This window comes from Drosophila hydei, unplaced genomic scaffold (genome assembly GCF_003285905.1).
Source record: "Drosophila hydei strain 15085-1641.00,03,60 unplaced genomic scaffold, DhydRS2 tig00000001-arrow-pilon, whole genome shotgun sequence".
Classification (NCBI taxonomy): domain Eukaryota; kingdom Metazoa; phylum Arthropoda; class Insecta; order Diptera; family Drosophilidae; genus Drosophila; species Drosophila hydei.
Window position 1 is genome coordinate 14,402,146 of NW_022045643.1, and position 26,545 is coordinate 14,428,690.

The 26,545-nt window shown below is 41.3% G+C and overlaps 1 protein-coding gene across 1 annotated transcript in view; it reads left to right on the forward strand.

Annotated features, from left to right (window-relative positions):
- Nucleotides 1-25,916, forward strand: part of LOC111597556 (probable serine/threonine-protein kinase dyrk1) — a 58,820-nt gene extending 32,904 nt beyond the window's left edge. The window contains exons 3-5 of the mRNA XM_030225955.1: nucleotides 9,372-9,410; nucleotides 24,291-24,638; nucleotides 25,861-25,916. Coding sequence (XP_030081815.1) covers nucleotides 9,372-9,410; nucleotides 24,291-24,638; nucleotides 25,861-25,916 — 443 coding nt within the window. The remainder of the gene's footprint in view (nucleotides 1-9,371; nucleotides 9,411-24,290; nucleotides 24,639-25,860) is intronic.
- The last annotated feature ends 629 nt before the right edge of the window (nucleotides 25,917-26,545 follow it).

Genomic DNA, 26,545 nt, shown 5'->3' on the forward strand with positions numbered 1-26,545 from the left:
CAATGGGCGTTAATTGCGTGGGTTTGGTTAACGTTGAGATAAGCGCGCGTGATTTTCCTACGAATTTTATACCCAACGGGCACAAACGCCCATCGGTTGGAGGGGTTGCTCAAATTTTGACTTGTTACGAGCTTGGCGGAATTTTTTTTATCTCCATCTTCAACAATTCAAATGAGTCTTGCCTTTGGGCGTGCTGCTCGCGCGGCGATAAGAGCACACAGGGCAGGAGGTCAAAGTATATTTTTTGAATTGGCAAAACGTGCTGCAGATGGCTTAATTACGTCTGAAGAGCCAACTTTGATCTTGACTTTTGTAAGGTAAAACTCAAGCCGTTGCCTGGCCTGAGCGGAAATTTGAAACATAAAAGATTGATTTGCAAATGCGCAACAATTTCAATCAGTGTGTGCTTTAAAGAGCAACTTCTGATGCCTTAAAAAATTATTTCACAAAGATATCAAATGTAGAAGACGGCGATTTGAAACTAAATATTTGTGAACTGCACGAAACGTCATTTAAATAAAATGCTTCAATGTTAATATAGTGAAAAATTAACATCATAATCTTATTCGACTTAAACCATTTTATTGTAATAATCTTTAAGGATATTTTTGCAATAATAATCGAGTTCGGGCCGTCGAAAATCGAAAACATTTTTAACAATTTCAAATATCTATTTATGCAATAAACTGTATGCAATATGTTTAGCCAGGAATAATAGGATCAGGACAACAATATATCTATAAATTAACTCAGTTACTAAGCATGCTGACTTCCACAAATCAAATGGTTAAAATGGGTAGCTAGCTCTATTTGTATAAAAAGTGTGGACTGCTATGATTTGAATGCCATACTGAGTGACAAGTTCATATGCCTAAAGATGTCAGGTAGAAAAGCATTCAACAGTTGTCAGATTAAAACTTCGAGTATTGCATAGTAAAGCTTGAAACGGCTTGGTTGGCGTTGGTTGATTTCGTCCTTTAATTTTTTTATTAACTTCACTAACTTTAAGGAAATATTGAGGCTTCCCGTATCGATTAGATAATGATTATTCTGAGGAATAATTTTTTTGTTTTGAATTGGTTTTCGATCCAACTAGATTTTGATTTTATGCCTGGGCATTCGTGCATTCATATTCGCCCAAGCCAAGGTAGGCGTGAAAATGGGCTGCCCTGCAGCATTTATATGCACATATTTCACAGTAAACATGACTTGACAACATGTCTGCCTCTTTCGCATGGTCTAAATATGTAAACAAATAGTTTCGGCAATTGCCAAGTGGGGCATGTCAGGACCACATGCGAGCACCTCACCTCCACACAAATACCCATGCAGGTCAGGCAGAGAGAGAGGGAGAGCGACACCCAGTCCTAGCCAGCGACTAGCTGCATGTTGTGGCATGCGGTTGTGCAACAGCAACAACTTTTGCAACATGCAAAACGAACCAGACGACTCGACTCGACTCACTGGCCTCTGCTTGGATAGCTAAATAAACGAGGCCTTAAATCGAACTTTGTACACGGCTCGGTCGTTCCGGATTGTTATGGCTGTGCCGGAGGCCAGGGTTCGGCCAGGCCAGGACACGGCAGGTAGCTTGCAGGGCTGCCGTCTCGTTTGAGGTTAACATATTTCAAGCCGCCACCCAAGCGGCTCTAACGACAGCCTGCGAGACCGGCTAACTGCCTGGCCATTTAACATGTTGCCAACATGCGTGGCAATTTTGCAAATTATAAATTTTCCACCTGCACAATATGCTGCATACCTGGCCAATTGGGTGCGGGCTTACAGCCCACATAACTGTTGTTTAAACTTTTAAGCGCACACGCTTCCTGCTCGCAACGCCAACCAAGAAGAGAAACAAGAACAAGAACAAGAACAGCAACAACAACAACAACGACAACTATCTGACAATTGATCGTTGTTGCCGGAACCCAAAGATTCAACCTGGCTTCTTGGCGCTGTCTGCTGGCTGAAATTAAGCCGACACCGGTTGATAGTTTCCAACACAGAGCCAACAGCGCTTCTGGCCCTGTAAATACTGCTGCTGCTATCTGTTGTTTCCGCATTCAAATAGTTTCGCCGCACTTTTCCGTGTAAAACATAGCGCATGACGCATGTTTGCCGCGTTCGCCACAGAAGTTGTGGATCAAGTTTTGAAAGTGTGCTGCGATGTTAGACATTGTTTAAACAATTTGCAAACAGTATCGTAAATAAGCAAGTTTTAATGTCTCGAGTAATGTTCGTAGTTTTAAAGTGCATTTTGAACGCAACGATTGAATGGGAATCCCAGCTGCATGCTATCGCCGGGATAAATCAATTTGCCCACATTTATATAAATGCTCGATTCGAAATAAATTTAGTGAGAACAAGGTCCCTCAATAATTCAACTGGGGCAGCTGACCCCAGGGCTACAAATTTGCATCGAACAAAACGGAAAATGCGAGCAATTTGCGTAAGAGTAAATTAAATATTGTAACTGTAGAATAAATCTGATATGCCATGTATCGAAGGCAAAGTGCAAAGGACAACGGGCATCGGGCAACGGGCAACGGGCAATGGGCTAGAGGACAACAGACCAATCGAGTCGAGGATGCTTCCGTTTACCGACTGCATAAACAAGACTGCACAAAAATATAAACAATATGCAAAACATGATGAAGACTGCACAAGGGCGGACAGCCTTCAGCTGGGCTGGCTACCAAATATCAAGTATACGAACTGTGACTCCGCTCTGACTGCGCTACATCACTTTCTGCATAACTAAAATCCTGCCGGCCCACTGCGACTGGGCGTGTGTGTTGGGAATTCGTAACAAGGTCAACATTTTGAAATATTTTCAAATATGCTGCCATCAATTTAACATCAAATGGCCATAAATCTTGGACAGAGTTTATTGATTAAAAACTGCAAAATAAATATTTAATAGACATGAGCGGCACGACACGACATCAACAACAATTTGTACGTCAAATATTGAGTTAAAACTGCGCCAATAAAACTGCCTTTCCGATCCGAAATGAAATCAAAACTTTTCTCTGTCGATTGCGACAACAATTTGTATTAAATGAACTCAACTGCAGCAAAATTAGAGCAAGCGTCCTCTTCCACTTTGATTGACGTTGCATCAATATCAATCGAAAGTCAACAGACTATGTATATACATATATTATATATATATTTACTTATGTTTGTATGTGAATTTGTATATTTAAAAGCATTTTTCCGCTTCTACTTTTAAGTGAGTTTTTTTTTGGGATTGTTTGTCTTTGCCTTCTGTTTGCTTTTGTCGAGACACAAAGACAACGAAAGGCAACGAATTTAAAATACTTTACTGAGAGTGGAATTCATTAAAAATATCGAAACAATATTTAAATGTGTCTGGCGGAAGAAGTACTGAAAAGTTGCAGTAAATTATTTATGTTGGGAATAAATATTCAATATTGAGTCTAGATCTTCGTCTGGATATTTGCTCGATAATTAAACATTTGGTTTTGTTATGCCTGCATAATCAAAATTTATGCTTTACTGGCTATTTTAAAAATTAATTAATTAATTCGATGTAAAAAATTGAGTGGGAATAAAACTGCTTGAGGCAAATGGAAAGCTGTGTCGCTTTAATAAAAATATGCAAAACGAAGCCCAGATAGAGGATGAAAACTATTTGAAAATAATGAACGATAAAACAGAATGCAGATGACTCTTCAAAAAAAGCTCAGATTTTTAACCACTTTTTGTCTCGTTATATCTATCAATTTCATCCAAAATTTAATCGTCGATTAAGCAGCGTCTAATAACAAATTTTAAGTAAAAGACAACAACAAAGGCGGCTAACAAATGTAATCTTACTCCATTTATATTGAGTGAATTAAGTTTGTGATGCTATAAATCGATTACTAGAGAGATTTGTTAAAGTTGGCTGCGATCTTGATGAGCCAAACTTTTGAAATTATCTACGACAGTTCAAGAAGTTAATTTTATAAATTACAGAAGAAATGACTGAATTAAATCACCAAAAAGTTATGATCTAATTAGAATTATGATTAACACTGCAGTCAATGTGAAGGAACAAAACCAAAATAAAATATTTGAAATTCTATTTTGTGAAAATCGATCTTAATCTTAGTTGACTGGCCAAAATTGTGAGTTTCTATGTATTAAACACAATCTGCGAAAACTTATTTTGACTCTGAAGTCAGAGTACCTAACCAAATGACAAAGAAATTGAATTGTTCTCATCTCAATCTTGCAATGCTCTCAACTCTTGTGAGCTTCCAACTACTACAATATATATCGATTTGATTAAAAGAAACAATAGAAACAAAAACTCTTCATTATAAGTTGCATTGATTGCAATGCAATTAGGACCCGACTCTCAAACTCCGCTTAAACAGGTCGAATGAATGATGCCAACTTTCACTTATTGCAAGCTGGCAGTTCCTCAAGGTAAATACTTTAGAATGCAGGTAAAGCAAACGCCTACAAAGTAATTATTTAGTGCTCAAAGGTATTTTGATTTAATATAAAACTATGTATTTCATATATATAACTGTGGAGGAGCTCTGCAGCATGTTAGGTCTGAGCCTATTATACACAATTATTAGTCAAGCAATAGCCGATGACAGCTGTAACTAGGCTTCAAGCTCGGAGTTGCTTACAGAAAAATCGTATATTTCTATATTTCTTGTATATCTTATATTTCTTATATTTCTAATATTTCGTATATATCTTATATTTCTAATATTTCTTATATTTCTTATATTTCTAATATTTCTATATATCTTATATTTCTTATATTTCTATATTTCTTATATTTCTTGTATTTCTTATATTTCTTATATTTCTTATATTTCTTACACTTCTTACACTTCTTATATTTCTCATATTTCTTATATTTCTTATATTTCTATTCCCAATTAAAATGTTCTGCAAATCTTTGACACGAACTCCTCTTATTTCCTGAACCTATAAGAGTCTTTAAGAGAACTAGTTTTATTCGGCCAATGGTGCGGTCAACGCATTACATTTTGACAGTCTGTGGTCATGGAAATCAAATGCACCCATCACACTCATCACTCGCTACTTAAATGCCAGAACCCAGCCCAGACTAAGCTTTTTTGCGGATCCTTCAGCAATCCGCACACTTAAAATATTTACGCAATCAGAATTAATGCAACTGTCATGTTTTGTGTTCCCCGTCCTCCCACGTCGCTCACGAAGCGTTTAATGCAAATACACTTTAGAATTGTAGCCGACCGCATCAGGAAGCTGCCTCCTGGTCCCGCTCCGCTCACGTTCGGCTGGCTGATGCATGTTTAAATTTAAACAGTAAAACCAAACTCATTACCAACAACAGGCGAGTGTGTTCTGTGCGCTGTGCGCTGTGCGTCCGTCGTCGTTGTCAAATTACCAAACTGTCCTTTTGCGTAATTTTGTGGACATTGAAAATCGCTTTGATTGAACCGCATGCCATGCAGGCAACAACAGCAACAGCAGCGGCAACAACAACTTGTGCACTACAATGGCCGCACATAAAACAAACAGACCACGTCCTGGCAGTGTCCTGGCCACATCCAAATCCACTTGCAATTGCAGCTGCAAATGCGCTCCGCTGCACTTACACGCATCCCAGCTTCAGCTCCATGTGTAAATTGTCGATGCGGATGCGGATGCGGATCGGGCATTGGGTATTGGAGAATTAACGATTGGGGACGTGGGGCATTAAGGGATTGGTTTTATGTCGCTTGCGCTCGAATGGAGACGCATTTTACTGCCCTGCTAATCTCTGAGCGATACGTTGCGCAATGCGAAGTAAAAGCGAAACCAAACTCGGGCAACTGAACAACTGGGATCCAGTGCTGGGGTCGGAGTACGTTTGCCGGCCCAGCAAGTTGACTTTGAAAATCAATTAACAACATCAAACAGACACTGGCTGCTGACGTCGACCCTCCGCCCGCCACCGAATGCTGTGAGTCGCCTCGCAAGTGTGTAAATTGCAACTGTAAATCAAATATGACAACGCAGCCGATGCAAAATTTCCATGTGTGTCAGTCACATTAATTGTCCGTGCCAAGTGGGCGGGCGTTGGCCCGGATAGGCGGGGCATATTTTATTGTTGCGTTAATGAGTGTGCATAGCGCTGCCGTGGGCTCAACCAGAGACTCCGCGGGTGTGAGCCAGGCATAGAATATGGTTTGCATTTCCCAGTGGACAGTGCGCTGCAGTGCCGTATGCTGATGTGGCATAAAAATATGTTGCCATGCGGCATGCGGAGGGTATTTTAATTAATTATATTTGCAAGTCGCCAGAATAAAAGGACATTAATTGGATATTGATTGCGTGAATGATAAATCGTGGACCATATTGAGCTGACCAACAAACAGCAACAAAAAAATTAAGGAGTTGTCCAAGAAATATGCCTACCTTGAACTCCATCCCCTCCAAAAACCTCAACTCCCCAAAAGTAGACGCTTCAGATGTCTTGTATGCAGCACAAAACTTTTCAGGTCATTGACTCGTTGAAGGAAACCATTTTCAACTTTTCTAATTAAACAAGCAACAAATTAGCTAAATCAACTTAATCAACTCGCAACGACAAACACAAATATATATATATATATTACATATATAAATACACATATAGGTAAAAGTCTCCCTTAGATAAATTCAGACACAAACTAATAAAATTATTTACTCAACAAAATGTCGACACAACTGCACAATCCGGAAAGCAAAAAAAAAAATGCATGAAAAGTTATGAGCACGTAGATGACATAAAATGTGTTGGATCTACCATGCGAGAGATGATTCCACTTCATCACATTTGCATGCAGAACGCAGCAAGCATGACGTGATAATTTACCTAACTGCCTATACAGCCAGCCAGCCACAAGCCCAGCCAGTTAACTATTGGCTCAAATCAGAGACAGTTCATAAGATGCAAGCATCAAATTTGATGACGTCTATGCCATAATTATGCGCGAATTACTGTGTACACAGAGACTGGGATGTAGATGGAGTTGCAGAACAATATAAAGTGGAGTCGGCAACGATTTTAATGGGCACTTTATGCGTGGCGCTCCCCAGCTCGAGTCAATAAAACTTTATGAATTCCTGTCAGATAAACAACTGAGACTAATTTAAATAGTTTATGATCGCAGCTAGATAATAAGGGTGATTTTAATTTAGTAATTCTTAAAGCTCTTCCAGCAGCCCCATTTAATGCTTTAGTCCTGGGCTGCCTTCAGTCTTTATTGTTGAAAAAATTCCAGCTAGACAGTGTCTGACTAAAGCGCAGACCGCATTATCTCTTGCTCTCACTGCTTATCGTTCTGTTTATGGGCTAAGCTCTCGTCGCGATATGTCTGCGGTATGTGGAAGCACTACCCATAAGACCTTTCATTGGTTTCATTTCTTTGACCGGCTAGACGCCATTAGAGCTGTGGCAACGAATGCCACAGGACGCTGAGCGTCGAGCTGTTGACTGTTCTGTGGCGATAACTGGGAATTAATTAAACGCCGAATTAAATTAAAATAAAACCGCAAACTCGAAAGCAGCTTTCAAGTGGTGCGGCGCAAGGTCTATTAATAATGGCATAAACGACTTAAAGATATAAATTTTGATATGAAACCGCTTTAAGGGCAAACCCATTCCTCGGGTAGACTACTAGCCCCCTAGGCTCTTCTGGTTCAACGTTTTTGGTGGCCCCACTGTGGCTTTCATAATGTTTGACGTCTGCTTCCTCTGCACTTTTTTTTTGCATTCATCGAGAAGGCTAAACAATAAATGCGACCAGCCAAGCCGACAAATACAAAGCAAAAGTCCTCCTGCGAGGCCGCTTTGGGCAAAGAGGGCGAATGGGTCAGGCGGAAACACGAAACGAAACAACTGCAGCAAATGCAACTCTGGCAGCGACTTTCCACTTCCGCCTGCACTAAAAGTTTAAGTTCATTTCCGTTCGAGCACAGAATTTTGCGAAAAATTAATTAGAAGTTGCACAAACACGCGACTGGACTCAGTTGCCCTTATCATAGAGTTCAATGCGAAAAGGATTCATTTGCTTTGCTTTTGCACTTCCTCCCTTGTGCGCTTTGTTTTCTTTTTTGAAAATGTTCGTCTTTCATTGAATGCCCTTTATATGCCACTTAGCTTAGTAAATTCCCAGATCAGCTACGAGATGTTCCGAGGTTTGCAGTTCCCGTGATATTCTTTGGACTCACCAACTGCTCTGCAGTTGCTTCTGACCGCCGCATTGTTAGCTCACCTTCAATGCCAGCTGCAAAGACACGTTCGTCTTGTCATTTTGTAGTTTGTAATTAGTAGCAATTAATTAAGATTAACATTTGATAGCTCCAGCTAGGAGCGGGCAACAATGAAACGTGTCCACGACTTGGGTCCACGACTAATGTGGCGACCCGACAGACAAATTTCCCACATAAGTTTCTGCCAACTGACAGAGATAAATGACTACAGTTGCACCAAGTACTCGACGATTTACTAACGATAAAAAGAAAGAAGTAATTGCCATAGAACAGAGTATGTTACCCGTTGTATCTGAACTCCAGATCCATTTATGAGTGGACGTATTGAATATAAGTATTCCAATATATATCCTTATTTGTGTAAGGGAAAATCGAAAAAATGTAGCTAAGAATAGAATAGAAGAATAGAATATCACCTTGATAAATGATGGGAACTGCTCAAAACTCAATTAAGCCAGAAACGGCCTCCTTCAAACGAGGAGGATCCGAGCTGGTACGCATGGAACTAGTCGTTCCATCTGGCTCATTGTATGTTAAGATCATTTGCAGGTTGGCTAAATAAGAGACTTCAGACTATACAAACACAACATTACACAATAAAATTAAATTATGGTTTCACATATATTTTATGTAGATTTTGATTTCTTTAGTATAAATAAAAAATAGTTTAGTAAGAACAAAAAGTTAAGAAGCCATAACAGGAATTTATTCAATTGTAGTTTTTTAATTCAATCGAATCGTCTTCAGTCATATATTATTTGACAGTATAAATCCATAAAAAAGCCATTAAAACAGTGGGCGTGTCCAAAGATTCAGTTGCCATTTGCTAGAGTTGGAGTGTCTAAGGCAACTGCGGACCAAGAGCTGAGAGAAAGTCTGCTGGTGAAGAGATCGGAAAATTTTCTTTTCATATTAACATATTATTTTTATCAATGTTCTTTGTAACAGCTCTTCTCAGAAAAAGTAAATTATGCAAATAGTGTAAGATTGTGATGAAGAGATCAGAAGCTGAATGGTTTTCCTTCTCATATTCTAATACGATTTAAGTGCTATACTGCTATTGCTATTAATATGGACAGTGCACTGATAGAAACTTGTTTTGTGTCTCATTTCAGGCCTGAAAGACGCAAATGTGGACAGGCATACCACTAAAGGTAAGGGAGCGGGGCTCCTTATTTTATTTAGCTGGTCCAATGGAAATCATAAATTTATTAAGGCCCCACTTAAGCCCAAATTGTCGAAATAATTGCAAACCAAAATTTGTTGCTCGACGCAAAGTCAAAGGGCGCCACAGTAACCCAGGCGAAACCCACACACTCAACCACAATAACTATAAATTCCCAGGACCCGGAGCCCGCTTACACAGAAGAAGAAGACAGAAGCCAGCAGCCTCTTTAAAACGCAATCAAGCTGAAAATTAATTAAAATTTTAAGCGGGATATGAAAATAATGTGCAGCCGAAAGAAATTACACTGGCAAACAGGCAAACAAAACAGCGTAGCTACATCTTGCTATGCTTCACCTCACCTCACCTCAAGTGCTAAACTCCCAGCTACGCTCAGTCGAGGCAGCGTTTAATTTAAAACTCACTTGTTACATTTTTACACGCTGGCTTCGACTCGAGTCTTCAGTATGCGTGTTTGTCCCAGTTGGAAGTCGTCTCGATTTCATTAAAAATGTTTTTATGCTCACATTATCCTTTTACTTTAGCGTCGACTCCACGTCTCGCTGTTTTAGTGAGCAATTTAATTTGACTATGAAGCGGCAGCCGCATCCTTGACACTTTCGCTTTCCACCTTTTCACCTTTCCACTTTTCCTCGTAGCTGCCTACCCTTTGCCAATGGCTTGTTTTAAGCAGCTTAAGCTTGTCGTTGAGGTGCTCGTTACCCACGGCTGCTGCTGCTGCTATTTCTGTTGCTGTTAAAGGGCTCATAATTTCACGCTCTGAGCACACACAAGTCCCCCTCGCCGTGCTGCACCTGCGCCAGCCACTCGTTCGTGGCCTTTAAGTGAAGAGTTCTCACCGATTTCGGTGTGCGTGTGTCGACACAATTTTCACCAACAGATTTCCCTCTTTTCGCTTTGAGTTACTGAGACCTCGCCTCAATCCAATCAAACTTAAGTGCGCTGTTGAATGCTCAGGATCTGCGATTGCCGACTTCTTGTCATTGCATGCCTCACGATCTTTTCTTTAAGCAATTCCAGCATTGAACTCAATATTAAGAGAAGTTTCAATATATATTTAAAAGGAACTCTCAGTTATTCCAGCTATATTGAGTCAATCGGCTAATATCGGCTGCCCAGCAAAACTTTCAGTTGCCCCTTGTCCTTTCACTGCTGCTCGCTATTGAAAGACTTGACATTAGCCTCTGAGTTGGGCTTTCAAATGAATTGGCTTTTTGCGCTAATGTGATGAATGGCAGTGTCAATGCACTCGCAAAGAAGCGGACATAAAAAATGCTTTGGAATCGTAATTACTCTGCAGGGACAGACTACAGACACAAGGCTACTTCAGCCTGCGCTGCTTGCAAATTATTCCACAGCAACTCACCTCCAATTCTCGGTAACATCACTTTAATCTCATAAATCAAACGCCAACAACACGTAGACGAAGGCATGCGAGCCGCACATATCATAGCATTTAGCATATTTCACTTAGGCAAACATTTAATCCTGTAGCCTGTCCTGCGACCTTAGTCCTGACTGGCTGACTGGCTGAGAAACCGGCTGGTTGGCTGGTTGGAGTCCGCGTCTACCTCCTGTTCGGTAACATTTTCATTTCCGCTAGCGTTTTATTTTTATTTCTTATTACACGTTATCAAATAATGAATATCAAATGTAATGCTTATCATTTATTTGCCGAGGCGGCACCCAAATGGATTCGATGCCAGCAACTTGTGGAAAAGCTAACCCAACAACCAGCACCCAGCCCCCAGCCCCCAGCCCCCAGCCAGGTGGCAACATATATATATTATAATATTTACTTAATTTTCATTTGTAATTTTTGCTGTGGCAGGAGGCATATGAAATAGCAGCTAGACCTTGGCCATGGATAGAAAAAGTGGGGAGAAAAAATGCTGCATAATAAGCGAGCTTCAAATAGCGAAAGTTGTTGTGATGTGGGAGGTAAAAGTCAATTGGGGTGTGCGGCGCCTGGTATTCCTTGCAGGTGGTTTAAGCTGGCATCTGAAGCGATAAGCAGAGTATTTGAATTTTTAATAAAATGAAATGCGAATCCCTACAAGTTTGCCCATCCCAATCTTTAATGCATTTGCCACTTGTGCAGATGCTGCCACAAAAGAAAAAAGAAAAAATTATTCAAATTTTGTTCGTGGTTGCTGACGCCATTTTCCTGTCACTGGCTGTGAAAACTACGCTGCTTCCCCATCTGTTTCTTGGGACATTTGAGCTAATCTTTTGGTCAGCCAACGTCCCACTTCCTATTTCCATTCCGATTCTTATTGCCCATGGCCGTCTGTCGGTCTGCAGCCTTGTTGTCTATTCGCTTTTTGGAATTCCAATTTGAATGCTTCGTGGTTTTCCTACCGACACCCTGGTTGGCTGGGCGGTCCCTACGATTCGGTGGGTCCAGCCAATATTATTTTATTCATGCCATCGTCAGCGTCATCGTGTTTGTCTTTTGTCGCCCTGCCGTATTCCTCGTGCTCCTCTTTATTGCACTTGAAAAATCGTAATTAGAATTGGTAATGTATTCAAATTAACTTTCATTTCCGTGTATTTGTTCTGTCCTCATCAAGATGGGCGCGCATTCACCTGACAAGTGAAAGCTTTAGCTTGACAATTAAGCGATAAGCAAGAAATGATATTATCTGAATATCAAGCAGCCGAATCATCTAAGCACATTCCACTTCCAATCAAATAAAAATAGATTATTCTTCTCGGTAAGCGCCGCCAAACTCAATGCCAGAATGATCTAAAATAGCGGGCGGGCAGGCAAGGAATTACTTGTGCCATCTAGCACATACTTTTGCTACCATATTTCAAAATCTTTGTTTGCCCAGCCACGGAAGGAAAAGTTTTGCCGAACAAAAAGTAAGTGAACGTGCGGCGGCATTGAAAGCGGGAAAAGCCAAGGAAAATGTAGAAGCAAGAAACTGAAGAAACTTTCTCAGGCGAAATCGTAAAGAATTCAACTAATAAAAATCAGCCACTCAAGTGCGAAAAAATCGCGAAAAGCATCATCAAATAATGTGCCACTCAAGCCGAATGCCAAGCGTGTCCAGCCCCAACTCCAGCTGCCAGAACCGAAAGACAAATAGAAAACAAAAGTAAAATGTAAAAGCGAGTTGAAATAAAACTATGCTTGCACGGCAAGGCTGAAGCGAACTTGCGCCCAAAATAATGCCAAATTGCCGGGGAATGCAGCCACACGCCCACCAAATGCGACCCCTTCGATATACGTCATCGGGCGAACTTCGATGGGTTATAGCCGGAGCTCCAATCTGTCTCCTTACGGCGGGCAGTGGGGTGCTTGGGAGGTGTGGTTGCCGATGCGTTGCCCACATATTTCCGCCGCCGCGAAGCGTGCTAGGTATTTTGCCAGTTTTTCGCAGCGCATGTGTGTGTGCGTAGCGGAAAAGCAATTTTCCTTTGTGTCGTGCTCAGGTTTCAGCTCGGATTGTTTTCGTCGTCGAGTTTTTCCTACGCGCTGCATTGAGCTGGCAAATTTGTTGCAACAGAAATAAACACTTTATTAAATGCATTGGAATAAACGCAGCTGAAGGAAACTCCGCTGGCGCATTTCTATTTGTCTTCTCTTCACATGTGGATAAGCTCTGCGGATAAAAAGTTTGGCGGACTCTTCTCGAAAAGTGAATTTGGTGTTAAGCTCCACTGGGATATTCGTCCGTGCAGCGAAGCGAATCTTAAAGCCAGGCATCCAATAGCTTTATATTTTGTTTTGCGAGTATCTAAGACACAATAAAGTGCAACGCCACTGCACGCATCTCAGTAGATAGTTTTGAGTTATTCGACTTGGCTTTAGTGAGATGCCACATCAAACGACAGCTAAGAGCATCAAATTGGGCTGGTTTCTTCAAGATACCTTTTTAAATTATTAAGGTGTTCTCTATGTTATCTTAGCTTACCCAGCATACGATACTTAAGAGTAGCCTAGACCATTTACTTATAAGTACTAACGAACAGATGCAGCATACAGTAAAGAATACTATAACTTTTTTGCTCAGATCAGATAAGAAATATTGATAATAATAATACAACAACATAAAAGTTTGATGAAATAAAATATTCATGTATAGAATCACATCTTCAGTATTTTCAAAATATTTTATTAAATTTTGTTTAAATATATTATGGAATTAGGTTAGTCGCAATTGAGAAAAAACAAAACAGAAATTTAAGCCTAGAAAATATGAGATAAATATTTGCTTGCTAATTAATAATTTATTGACTAATAATAGTATTAATTCATAATAGTTTATATCTCTAGCGATCTCTTTTAGAACTTATTGAAATATATCATAGCAATAGGTAAAAGCTACTCCTCTTAGTGGGAAACTCCTCCTCTGCTATAAGTTAAACAACAATCAGACAAGCTTTAAATGCGAACAATCAATGCATGATCGAGTATTCAGTTTAATAAGAATAAAAGCCTTACTTTAGATCTGTATAATACCGGAGTACTATGCGCCTTGCTCACCTCATCATATTTCAACGAGGACACAAATTATGATTTAAATATTTATTTACTTTTTGCATTTGCCGTCAGTTCAAAGCGGATGCCTTCTATGCTGTGATCCCGCACACTTAAGCACACTTACACATCTACACATAATCGAAGCCAGGAATCAAATTATGCTAGAATTGAGATTGATTTTTTATTCAATTTTAATGCGACAAACGAAGGCAGATAAACAGACGCCGACACCGACACCGACACCGACACAGCAGAAACAACTTTGACACACACATGCAGACACACCCACATATGCAGACACATGTCCCTCGGCGCTTGGCCCGTGGGCCGAATGCCTGCGATTCGTTTATGGGCCCTATATACCCAGTGACAGGGTGCTTCAAATCAGAGTCAAACACGTGGCCGTGGCCTCAGCAGCCTCGACTCGTTGGCTGGGGACAAATTATAGCAACGATGGGACGCGTGGGAGTGCCACTGGATTAGGTCGCTGCCGGCTGTCCTCGCCCTCCTCCTCATCCCCGTCCTCGTCGTCCTTATGGGAAACTTTTTGAATATTACAACATAAATCGATTAGCTTCCAGCCGTCTGCATCGCATGTGAGTACGTGTGTGCTCTACTCCCATCCGTGTGTGTGTGTGTCTTGTCACTGATTGACACTTGAAGTAAAATTTTTTGCTCTCCACTTTTTGCTGTTTGCTGTCGTCCATTGATATGCGTCTGCCACTTGACTTGACAACAGCCACCGATGCCACTGACACTTCATCATCTTCTCAGTTCCAGTTGCAGCTCCAGCTTCAGCTTCAGCAGCAGTTTCAGCTTCAGTTCCAGTTCCAGTTCCAGCTCCAGCGCCAGCTCCAGCTTCAGCTCCATTTTCAGTGAGTACTTCAAACGAACTTGTTTGTGCTTTCGCTCCCTCTTTGCGCTTTCGAAACGATGCCGCATTGGCATCTCCCGTCAATAGCTCTTCATAATCATACTGGCAAATTGGCTTTCAGTCGATGCCTTTGGCTGCGGCTCAGAGTCTTTGGCATGTGTCGACCCGATTTCCAGCATAAATTGAAAGGAAATTAAACATTGAGCGCCATTGGAATCGACTGGGGCATTGGATCTAATTGCTTAGCTGCAGGACAAATTGTCATAAGATAATTGTATTTTATTTTTTAGCTAGGCGTAAATCGAATATTGATGGCTGAATACTGATGTCAGTGGGTCAGTTCTGTAAAAACTTGCAAGGAAATTGAAAGCATGGACACATTTGCTTAGGCATTCCAAAAAGTATTTGCTCCACAGGTGATTCCACTTCAAGTACTCAATTCAGATCTATTCCCTTCACAGCAACCAAACAACTCTCAAAACAAACATCTCAACAAATTTGATCAGCAAATTTATTTAGCAGACAAACTGCAATTAGCCCACACAAAGAGCAAATACAAGTAAATTATTAGTATCACATAATTTAAGGGTGATTGCTATCTCGATGTCGTAGCTCGACATTTGTAATTTTACACAAATCATGCGAGTCGCGCCAATTCCGATTTGACAAGGTGCAGCTCATCAGGGCGAATGCGAAACAGACATATAAAGAGGGGTAAGCCGTTGAAATCAATTGTCTTGGCAACAGACATTGGCGAAAATCCTATTGTGTGCAATGCAATCCAGTTTTGCGCTTTAAAGAAGCAACCATAGCCATAGCTATAGCTCTTTCGGCTTTTTAGTCCAATTAAATCCAATTGTCGGCGGATCCATTGCAACTCCGACTGATTGTTGTAGTCCTTTCTACATTTTTTTGCAGTGCGCTCTGCAGCGCTACCTGGCCGAGAATTGAGTTTCATGGTTCGTTGGGCAGCAATTTGTTGTCGCAGCAGTTAGCTTTGACTTTATCTTCATCTGCAGCTCTCCTCGTCCTTTTTCAGTTATATACTATTTCCATTCCCATTTGGCCATTTGACTTTAATCTTTAACTGTGCACTTTCGCCCGCCAGCGTATAAATTGTTGACATTATTTTTTTGGGCCTCAACATGACCAAGAGTCTTGCCTTTTCTTGTCCCTCGAGCAGGCTGCGTGGGAAACTTTGTAAGCATGTCAAGTTCCCAGTTGCGCAGCATCCTTGACCTCGTGCTTGTTCGTCGGCTGGTTGGTAATTATCACGCTAATGAATCAAGTGAACTCGCTCGTAACTAATTGATATGAGAAAGTGACATGGCTTTTTATTGTTCGTTGCTGGGGGTTGAAGCTCAGGTTTTCCGGAACCCTCAGGTCATGTGTGTGTACTGAGCATCCTTTGGGAAACCTTTTAGGGTTTTCCGTTTTTATTTTTTTGCTATTTGCATATTGGCAGCTGAGTTGGGCTTAAACTCAACCCATATTCATATATAGTTCATTCGATAGCACAACATCAATATTTATGCAGCTAATCAGCAGCACGCAAAATTAGACTAAAAGGCATTTCGTCGAATGGAAAGAACAAACAAGCCAAAATCCAATCAAATCAGAGACTATTCAGGCTCTGTTGAGCTAGGGGTGTGGCGATTGAGGGGGTAGCAAATGGAAAAAGTTCATTAGAAATAAAAACACAAATTTGCCTCTTATTCTAAAAGAATGGTTCTTAACTTTTTAGTCGTGTAAACTTTGCCTAAATGAATTTTCACGATCTTCTGCTGTTGCGTTTTGTTTCGCTCTCAACTTTTGGGGCCTTTTCATTTTTATTTCTGTAGCTCATTTCTGGCATATGGCCCTGGGGAGTTACGAGCTTGTTAAGCGACTTTCATTCAGGTGTTGGCGCCAATGCTGATGCTGATGATGTTCATGATGAGCTTGGTCTCTGCGCACGCTGATGATTTCCACTCCCTGGGGAGTTATGCCAGTAATAAATGTGATTGTTTTCGCCAGCGGCACCCGAGGCACTCGAGCAACGTTATTTATATTAACGATATTTAGCATAAACAACTTTGCTTAAATTGCACAAACTTTGCATAAGCCAGACGATCTGTGCTTCTCTGCAATCAATTTCAATTTTAAGCCCTTTACTGTAAAGACAGCATTTTTAATTAATCGTCGGATTACCAGGAGCTGCCCAACGGCCAGGCTGGGATGGGTAGCTGGGATGGGCCAGGCTGGGTCGGGTCGTGACAAAGGGAGGACGTGGTCGTGGTCGTGGCCGCAGTCCTCGACAACGATTTACGCTGTAGACTCCAGCTGTCCATTTTTTCATTATCTGTAGCATTTATTCTATTTTTGTCGCACAACTCAACTAAACGAGCGACAAATTGCCAGAGCCTGTGGCTGCCCGGGCATCAGCCTCAGCAGTGATGAACTTTTATTGTTCCTGTCCGCGCTTAATCCTTTCACGCTTTGTGTCATCAATGCGACAGGCATGATGCGGCCGGCCTGCCGCACTTCTGATGGATTTTGCCGAGCACACGAATAGTTCGAGTGCTCGAATCAAGCCATATGGTCCAAGGAGCACTCTAAAGCCATGGTGATGTGTTGCCTGTTGCCCCTGGCAAAACACAAACAAAAAATAAGAAAAGTGGACTCATTTCATTTTAGCCGTATTGTGGTTTGGTATTTTGCCCTGCAAATCTGTTTTGAAAACCAATAAGTCTGATTTATTGGCTGTCTGCCAGATATCATCTGACTGCCAATCGGAGTCTTTCTTCATTTACGAGTTGAGCGACGGCTTTTGCTATTATGATGAAGTGTCTCGATTTAGGAGATGAGTGGCGCTGTTATCATGATGACTAATTGGCTGTTACGAGTGTCTCATTAATGAGTCTGTGGCCGAATAAGGCCAAGTTTGCCGGCAATGCATGTGCTATTCATTCACCAACAATTTCTATGGCCTTTGGCGACCCACTTCAAAGTCCAAGCCCCAATTATTATCGAAGTCCATCAGCGATAGCCCAGGGCAAAGGTCATAAATTACAGAAGGTGCTAAAACCCACACACAAACACACAAAAATTGTTAAAAATAATGACACATTTAACACATCTCCATTGAATCATCAGCGCGAGAGCTGCACATAAAAGGCAAAGGTTGGCCGTTGGGGTTGACTCTGGGATACACGATGCTGGCTCGTCTCACTGTCCAGTGGGCAGTACCCCGACGACATCATCATCAGCCATCAGCCATAAGCCATCAGCCAGCAGCCTCGCTCAGTCTCGTTAGAGGCGTAAATCTGCGCTATGGGCGACGTTATTGTAACAATCAACGCCCGACGCGTTAAACACATGCGAGAAATGATTACCAGGGCGCAGCAGATTCTCGATTGAGGGACGGAAGCGGAGGCGATGGCAAAGGGTGGGAACTGGGTATCGCCTGCAGCGATTCGATTTTGACCACAGTCGCGGCACATTCGGGGTGTTGACAATTCAAACGCAATAATTGCGACTGCGAACCGCACGACGCTCGACGGGATTCAGAAAAGGTGTGTCGAGGTCCCTCGCCCTGGACGTGTGTCCGCTTCGCCTTTGGCTCGTTATTTCGTGTTTGACACAATGTCAACTTTGTAATAAGTTTTCCTTTTGCTGGCTGCGCGCGCTCTGTTCGCATAAAAAATTTGGTAATGGAAGTTGCAGTTGCTTTGATCTGCCCAGCCAGGGGTAGTTTTTGCAGCCCGACCCCGGTCTACGGTGAATGGTCGCGACGTAGTTTTAATGAACCCTCCAACGATTCTCTTGCCGTTCGTCCTTGTTACTGATTTTTGATCCTGTTGCCATTGTGGCCATTGTTCTCGCACTCTCGCATTCAACATTTGCCTTTGAGCTCGCTTTTTTGTCGGGTGTTTATTATTAGCCTGGCAAACACATCCGCACTCGCAGCCGGCGATCTCTAACTGCTTTTTGTTGGGCATCCTTCAATGTTGGTTTAATGAGTTGAATATGTCAAATGTCGCCCTGTGCACACGCCATTTACGGGGGCTGCCAAATGTCGTCATTAGCATTGGAAATTGCACAAAACATTTGCGAGGCAAACCAGAGTGTATATAGTTTTTATAATAAATGAGGAGCTTGGGACAAAATTGATACTTTTTCGCTTCTAATCAGCACCCACTTCTCGCTTAAAGCGGTATCTAATCGCCGTGTCTTAGTGCGGCAAAGTCATGTATTCCAAGCTGGTGAGAGGGACGCTGCAGAGCAGAAAATTCGCATAAAAGGCATTAGCATTGGGATACTTGAACAGATGTTCTTGCATTTGAAATTCACAAAACTAAAAGCGAGTTACGCTGTTGACGCAGCCAAACAAATCCGCAAAGGCAAAACTTGAAAAGACAAAGAGGATTGCCCAACACCTTGCGCAGCTGTATCTAGCACTCGTATCTAAGCACTCTGGCTGCCAATGACAGTTGGTTGTTGTCACCCTCTGGACAGAAATTCGCACAGCTGAACGCTGTTAGTGGGCTGAATAATTCTATAGAATGCGACGAATGCGAAGTGCGACTGACTTAGAGGTGAGTCGAGGAAGAAGTTGCCAAAGTCTGTCGCGTCTCTAATGCACGCTGGCATTTACATAATTCCCCAGACAGGACGCGGGGCCAGTTCTGGGAGCAGCACTTGACTCAAGGCTAGCACCCAGAACCCAGAGCTCGCAACTCAGAACCAAAATCAAAATTAGAGGCAACCCAGCAGTGAGCCAAGCCAAATATCAATTACAATCACACAAACCCAACACAGCACGGACCACTTCAGCTCGGGGACAACGGCCGGCGATAGAACAACAAGCAAATTAATTGAAATCAATGCAAATGCCAAGCGGGCCAAGCGGGCAACCCTCAAGGGTTGTGTTATGTTTCGTTCTGGTTTTTCAATTTCAATAGGCAATCGCATTTGTCAGCGGCTTAAGTCGCACTCCGCTTTCCGTTTTCCGCTTTCCTCATTCCCAACCCCCAACCCCCGCCTCTGCACAGTGGCCGTGCCACGGTTCCATTGTTGTCAAACATGTCAAAGCAATAGCAAACATTTGGGCTGTTTTTAATTTATCAATGCAAGTCGATTCAGTCTACTCTTCTGCTCTCATTTTTTTCTCACTGCCCGCTTGATCTATGGATTCCATTTCGCGGTTTGCTGAGCACATGCAACGCCCTCAGAGGCAGCAGCAGGCATAGCAGCAGATAACGCGCCGATAAGCAATGACAGTGTCCTTCTGGCAGCACATCCGCGGTCTCTTTTGTGTGATAAGTAACTCATTATGTCGCTGGGTAGCTGCCGGCATGCTTCAACAGTGAGTCATTCAGCTTCTGGTGTATCCGCGGTGGCTTTTGTGGGTATCGAACCCTACGGGACATATTGTTACTGAACTTTCTCTCGTCGCTCTTCAACATATGTCACAATATCGAGGCATTCAAATCACTCGAAAGGGGAAAATTTCTGTCTATATAAAATTGCATAGATTACACAGTGCCGTATGTTAATGTATTTCTCTGTGTTGACAATGTAAATGTCGATTCATTTGGTCTTTTATTGCAAACAAAATTTAGGGAAATGTTAAAAAAGTTCTTTGATTAGGTTCAAGCTTTTGTCAGTCAGTTGTTGTAAAAGTCTTAAAAGTGATTAAGTTATGCTATGGCATTAAAGCTGTATTGCTATAGAATTGCAGGTAGTTCGGAGGCTGAAAATGGTTACTTCTCTTCCCTAAGAAGAGACATTTATTACACTATGTACAAGTGTGAACATTTAAGCTGACTGAACAAAGAAATAAATTATACAAAAGAAAACAAAACCAAAGAAAATCATTCAAAATAAAATAAAAAATAAAATAAAATAAAATAAATAAATAAATAAAATAAAAAATACTCTCGCAAGGGAACAGATTTTACTGTTGCTAAATTTACTGGAATTGGGCTAATAGATATAAAAGCATCTTTTGATTCTGTTTGGCATAACTGCATAAAATGATTATCGTATGGGTATGGGCAGCACCAATCTAACAGCCGTCATGCCTTTCTCCTCTTCCCTGTGATAGAGTTTAGAAATTGGTTAAGCAGATTCACTAACTCAACATTTTGTGCGTTTGATCAGCTGTCACGTAGACCCCACCTTTTTTGAAGAATGTGAGAAGAATATTTAAGTAAAGAATAGATTATTATTAAATAAAATATAGTGCCCCCAGATATACCTACTATATATAAATATTTCTATCAATACTAAAAAACATTTGTGCATCAAATTTTCGGTCTTCAGCTCTCATACCATTCCAAGTGGAACTTCCATCTTTATGTTTGCAGTGTAAAAAATGCGTCTCGAACTGATTGAATGGCTTCAGTCTGATAGGAGATTCTCACCATTAAATACCTATTGGCTTTATTCGAGGCTACGATAACATTTTGATACGCCCGATTTGCGATATCGACTTTTTTATGCTAATCATTTTGTATTCTTAAAGGTCAGTTATGCTGAAACTCAATGTCAATGGACGGCACATCAGAGGCCATAAAATCGTTTGGCAACACGCGTCGCGGTTTAAAAACCAATGTCAATAAATTTTCACTAGAACAAATTTATTGGTAAGCCCCAGTGAAACGAGATCAAGCTTTTTGACAGAGCGTCAGACACGATTCAACTCGTTGACTCGACGCGCAAAACGGCGACGCCTCCAAATGTCAATAAAGAACAGATTTTGTTTGGCAAACGCTTTTTATGTGGAGACCGCACAGTCGAGGAAAGCGGGCCCAAAATACGAGCATAAAACTCTGCCAATTGCCCAGTGAGCCGCGCGCCGTTTGGCGACAAAATAATGACATCAAATCGCATAATTTGTGCAGCAGACGAGCCACGAGTAACCCCAAAAGGTTAGCTAAGGGTTAGCGACAACAACAACAAGAACATAAAAATGAAAGTCGAGGAAGCGCTTTTCAAATTGCCTGATTTACTAGTCGCTGGGGGCTAACGATTTCCCTGCGCAGCATAAAGGAAATAAAGTATGCTCCAAGGATACCCACACACATACGTACATATATATAAATGTTTGTATATATATATAGTACATGGCCACATGTGGTGGCTGGGCAAACTAGCAACAATAAGAAACGAAAAATAACAGCACACAACAAGAAAATAAATAGAAAAGTGCTTGGCAATAAAATTTGCGTAAATAGTCCAATTTGCATTGAATGTTGCCTTATTTATTTTTCGACTTTCCCACTGAAGCCCCCTCCGCAGAGCCGAAACCAAAAATGAATCACACTTGCCTATTGTTATGCTTTCAAATGTTTCTTGTTGTTATCGTGTGTGTATGTGTGTGTGTTGTGGGTGTTAGTGAAGTGTAAATTTGGCAAATTTTGTTAAAAGCAAAATATACAAAAATAGCCCCGAATATATGTAGTAAACACAGCAATGAGGGGAATAAAAGTTTACAGCAATTTCTGAATTATCAATGGCTCCCTTAAAGAGGCTTTTGGGGCATCAATGGAGTAGATTGGCTAGCTGGCAGCACTAAAGACACGAATTGTGTTAAATTGTTTTGGGAAACATGCAAATTCGTGAAGACTTTCAAGCTAATTGCATTTGCCTCCTTTATATATATTTTTTGACTTTTTCCTACGGTAAGCGTGTTCTGTCATTGTTCTATTGTTTTCCGCTGGAAACTTTTGCCAGACGAAAGTACTTCAAACTTTTCACTTCGAGTCGAATGCAATGAGGCCTAGCAATTAACAATCGATGCTTAAAATGCTGCCAATTAACAATTAACAAGCTTCCAGCCCCAAACAGAAGTATTTTTTAGATTTTAAGTGCACATTCAGAAATATATATATATATATTAACATATATATATTTTTTATATATAAATATGCATCTATATATTTAAATACGTTTAGTTATTTATGGATTGACGCTAATTATATGGCGTTATTTTGGGTCAGCACGCATAAGAGCGAGCCAACGATTGATCGATTCCTATTGGCCGTTTAAATAAAGCCATAAAACAATTCAATTTCACACGCACCGAACAAATTTTAATGTCGGCCCCGAAAATTGTAAGCTAATTACAAACACATGATGTCCATAAATTAGCTGCTGTGCTTGCAATGCGTTTTTCTATATAATATTTAAATTGATGTAATTAACGTGATTATGTACTTAGCCAACTAATTGGCCGGCAAAGGGGACATCGAATTATTGAAGCTATTGTCTTTCGAATTTCGTTGACATTTATTTCGTGCTCTCCAGCTACTTGGCTGCCAGTCTACCCAGCGTACCCATCCACGCTCCCAAAAATTAAGTGAGTTATTAGCTCGTTATCAGCCACACTTAATATTTATACAGTTGGCTGCTGAATAGCGGTGCTACATCAGCTGCTAACCAATTCAGACAGCCAAGAGCGCACCATCTGGGCGTGCCCAACTTGACTTTGCCCTGTAGCCGGAGTAGAGGGAAATCACGACCAAAATAACTGCAAACTTTTCTGATTCAGCGGGTGTCAGTTGGGCTATAAAGTGCTTCGAGAAACATCTTCGTCTTACGTTTGGCCTGACAATCTTCGCTGTCTCTAAATCAGCTCTGGGTGATCATACCCGCTTAGAGCATTTGCCACGGTTGCAGAGCACTGACAAACTCAGAGAAAGCTGGCTGTAGGTGGGCCCAGACTGTTGCTGCTTGTTGCTTAAAATTCAAACAATGTGTTGATGCCTTCACACCAACAACACATGCATAATTAATATGCAAAAGAAGCAAAAAAGCAGCAGCAACAGGACAAGAGACAGAGGCAGCGGCAGAGGCAGAAGGGCACAACTTTTTGGCCGAGCTGGAAAATTGAAAGGGTTAGCATACATTTTGGGGGCATGCGGGATGCATCGTTAGACGACATTTTGCAGCTCTGCTGCTGCTTCATTATTACAGCTTCCGCGTCAACATCATTTCCGCAAACAGCAACAACTACACACACACACACATCGTTTGCTTTGTTGTTGTTGTTATTATTGCCATGCATAATTCATATGTGAAACGCAACAATAGGTGGCAAAGCAAACGAAGCAAAAACATAACCTCAAACCTCTTGAATGGCATTGAAAATGGTTTAATTGGAGCTTCATACACCCACACACCCACACAACCCACACAACCCACCAGCCCCACAACCCCTTCGAACCCTCGGCCACCCTCTTCGGGCATTTACATATTTCAATGCGTGCAATTAAGCGTGTTTGTGGGAGTTTGGGGCGGCGCCTTCGAGAAGCGGCTGGGAATGCCAACTGTCATGACATGACAAAAAAGTTTAATTTTTTGTTCAAAATTTTCGACGGATTTCATTCTTTTTTCTCTACAGATTAACATAGCTAACTTAACTTCTAAGTACATGGGTCACTTTTTTCTTATCTTCCTCACTTTCTCTCCCTCCGTCTGTCTGTGTCGTCTTCCAGGAAAATCACGACATTTTACGGTGAACGGCTTGAGTGCTAATAACACGCTTCAGCAGCAACAGTACAGCTTGCAACAACAGCAGCTGCAGCCAGCGACTGACACTCGCAACATATACAACAATCCGTACAATCCACAGCAACAGCAACAACAACAGCAACAACAGCAGCAACAGCAACGCACCGCACATCTCTTTAAAGCGCTGGCTGCCACAGCTGCTGTTAGCGGCAATAATAGCTTGAGCCATCCGTATGATTTCTCGAACTCGTCGTCCTCATCGAATGCCAACAACGAGCAGCAAGGATCATCATCATCGGAGGCGGATAACGCGTTTCTAACTCATAATAACGGTAAGTTATCCAAACAAGAATTGTCTTTAAGGGCCAAATAAAAACTCTATAAGAGTGAAGAGATATGATTTCAAAAATCTATTACCATAAATAAAAAAATATAATAAAAAAAAAATTATAAAAATTATTATAAGAGTGAAGATATATGATTTCAATAATCTATTACCATAAATAAAAAACAATAAAATAAAAAATTATAAAAATTATTATAAGAATGAAGAGATATGATTTCAAAAATCTATTACCATAAATAAGAAAAATAAAATAAAAAATTATAAAAATAAAAAAATAAGAATAGAAAAAAACGTTATTTCCTAACTTCAACTGACGTCACTTTAACATATAGGATTTACAACTGAAAGAGTAAACTTTATCTATATAGTCCTGGCAATGAGAGTGTGTAGAAGCTTAAGAACATTTAATAATGTGCTTTAAGCTTTGGATTTAATTTGATTAGGACTAGCCAGGCTGTACTCTGCTGAGCTGCATCACAAATTGAATCGCAACTCAAGCAATTAAAAACACAACTTTCGAGCCTTAAGTAATATTTCCGCTCTAACATAATTCCTACCTCGGCTAGCACAACAAATCAAAAAACTTGCTCACCTGCCTGCTTGGCTGGCAGTTTTCCATAATTTGCACGCAATTTGCATTTCAAGTGGCCAATCCCCTCGCTCTCGTCTGCGATCTTCAGGCTCCTCTGCTCCTCTCAATGCTCAAGTTGGCCACTAGCTTTTACTTGACTTGCGACTGCCTTCTAATTACAGCACAAAAATGTGCTTATAGCTCAGCCTCAAACCCGAGCCCAGCGTCAGATGCCGCTCGGAAAACTTGGCACCCAACGTGAAATTAATGTGAGAGCTCATAATTTGTTGAGCAGCGCGGATGGGACACACTCTCAGTCTCTCCTTGGGGAAAATGTGAGCTTGTTTAGCTGGAAGAAAGCAGCTACAAATTACAGGGTAAAGCGCTTGGGCAAAGGTGTGGCAACTTGTGGCCAAGATTTATGTGGCTGCTGCACCTTGTTGTTATATTATGGTCGAGCATAGTAATGGAGAGCACGCTGAGAATGTAACAGTTGAACTAACTACTTAATTTGATTGAATTTCAACTTGGACTGATGCAATCTTGTAAATATTTACACACACACAACTGCGCATAGGTTTTAACCATAGCTGAAGTATTCTTACATGCTATCTTAAGCTGACAATCTCGTGCTCAGAAGCCAGACTAAAGTTGCCCTTCGACGGCCAGCCTGCTAGCCTGCCAGCCTGCTAGCCCGCCTGGCTGGCTGAATTATCCACAAATCATTTGGGGGCTGCTGGGGCAACTATAAAATGTGGCAAAGTGCAATTGCCGCACAGGACAATGGAAGGCAGGCAAACACGACGCCTGTTATGCAATAAAAATCATTAAAAAAATATATAAAAATGAAAGCGGCAAGTTAACAAGGCGCTCGATCCTGGCGCTCTGCCCTCTGATGCTGATGAAGCCATGGAAAAAATTGAAAATCCTTGCAAGCATCGCGTCGGGTTGGCTAGAAACTAAACGAGCACCCAGCGCCCAGCGCCATAAACTTAAATCACGATTAAAAGTGTGATTATCCTTGTGGCGCTACAAATCGCCGCTGCAGCTGACAGAGCACAGAGGAGCCAGAAGAAGCCAGACGTCGACCACTAGACAGGCACAACAGTGTCCTGGTTGCTCTTGTAGCTTGCTTGTTGTTGCAGTTGTCTGATTTTATATCTTTACAAGCAGGCGCGGCTGTGGATGAGTAGTCAGGCCAGTCTCAATACCAAGTTGCAGTCTGGACCCCAGTCCATGGTGGCCTTTGTTAGTCTGTTGTGTTTATTATACCCTGCACTCAATTTGAAACATACAAAAGGGTACATTGCAAGTGCCAAGGC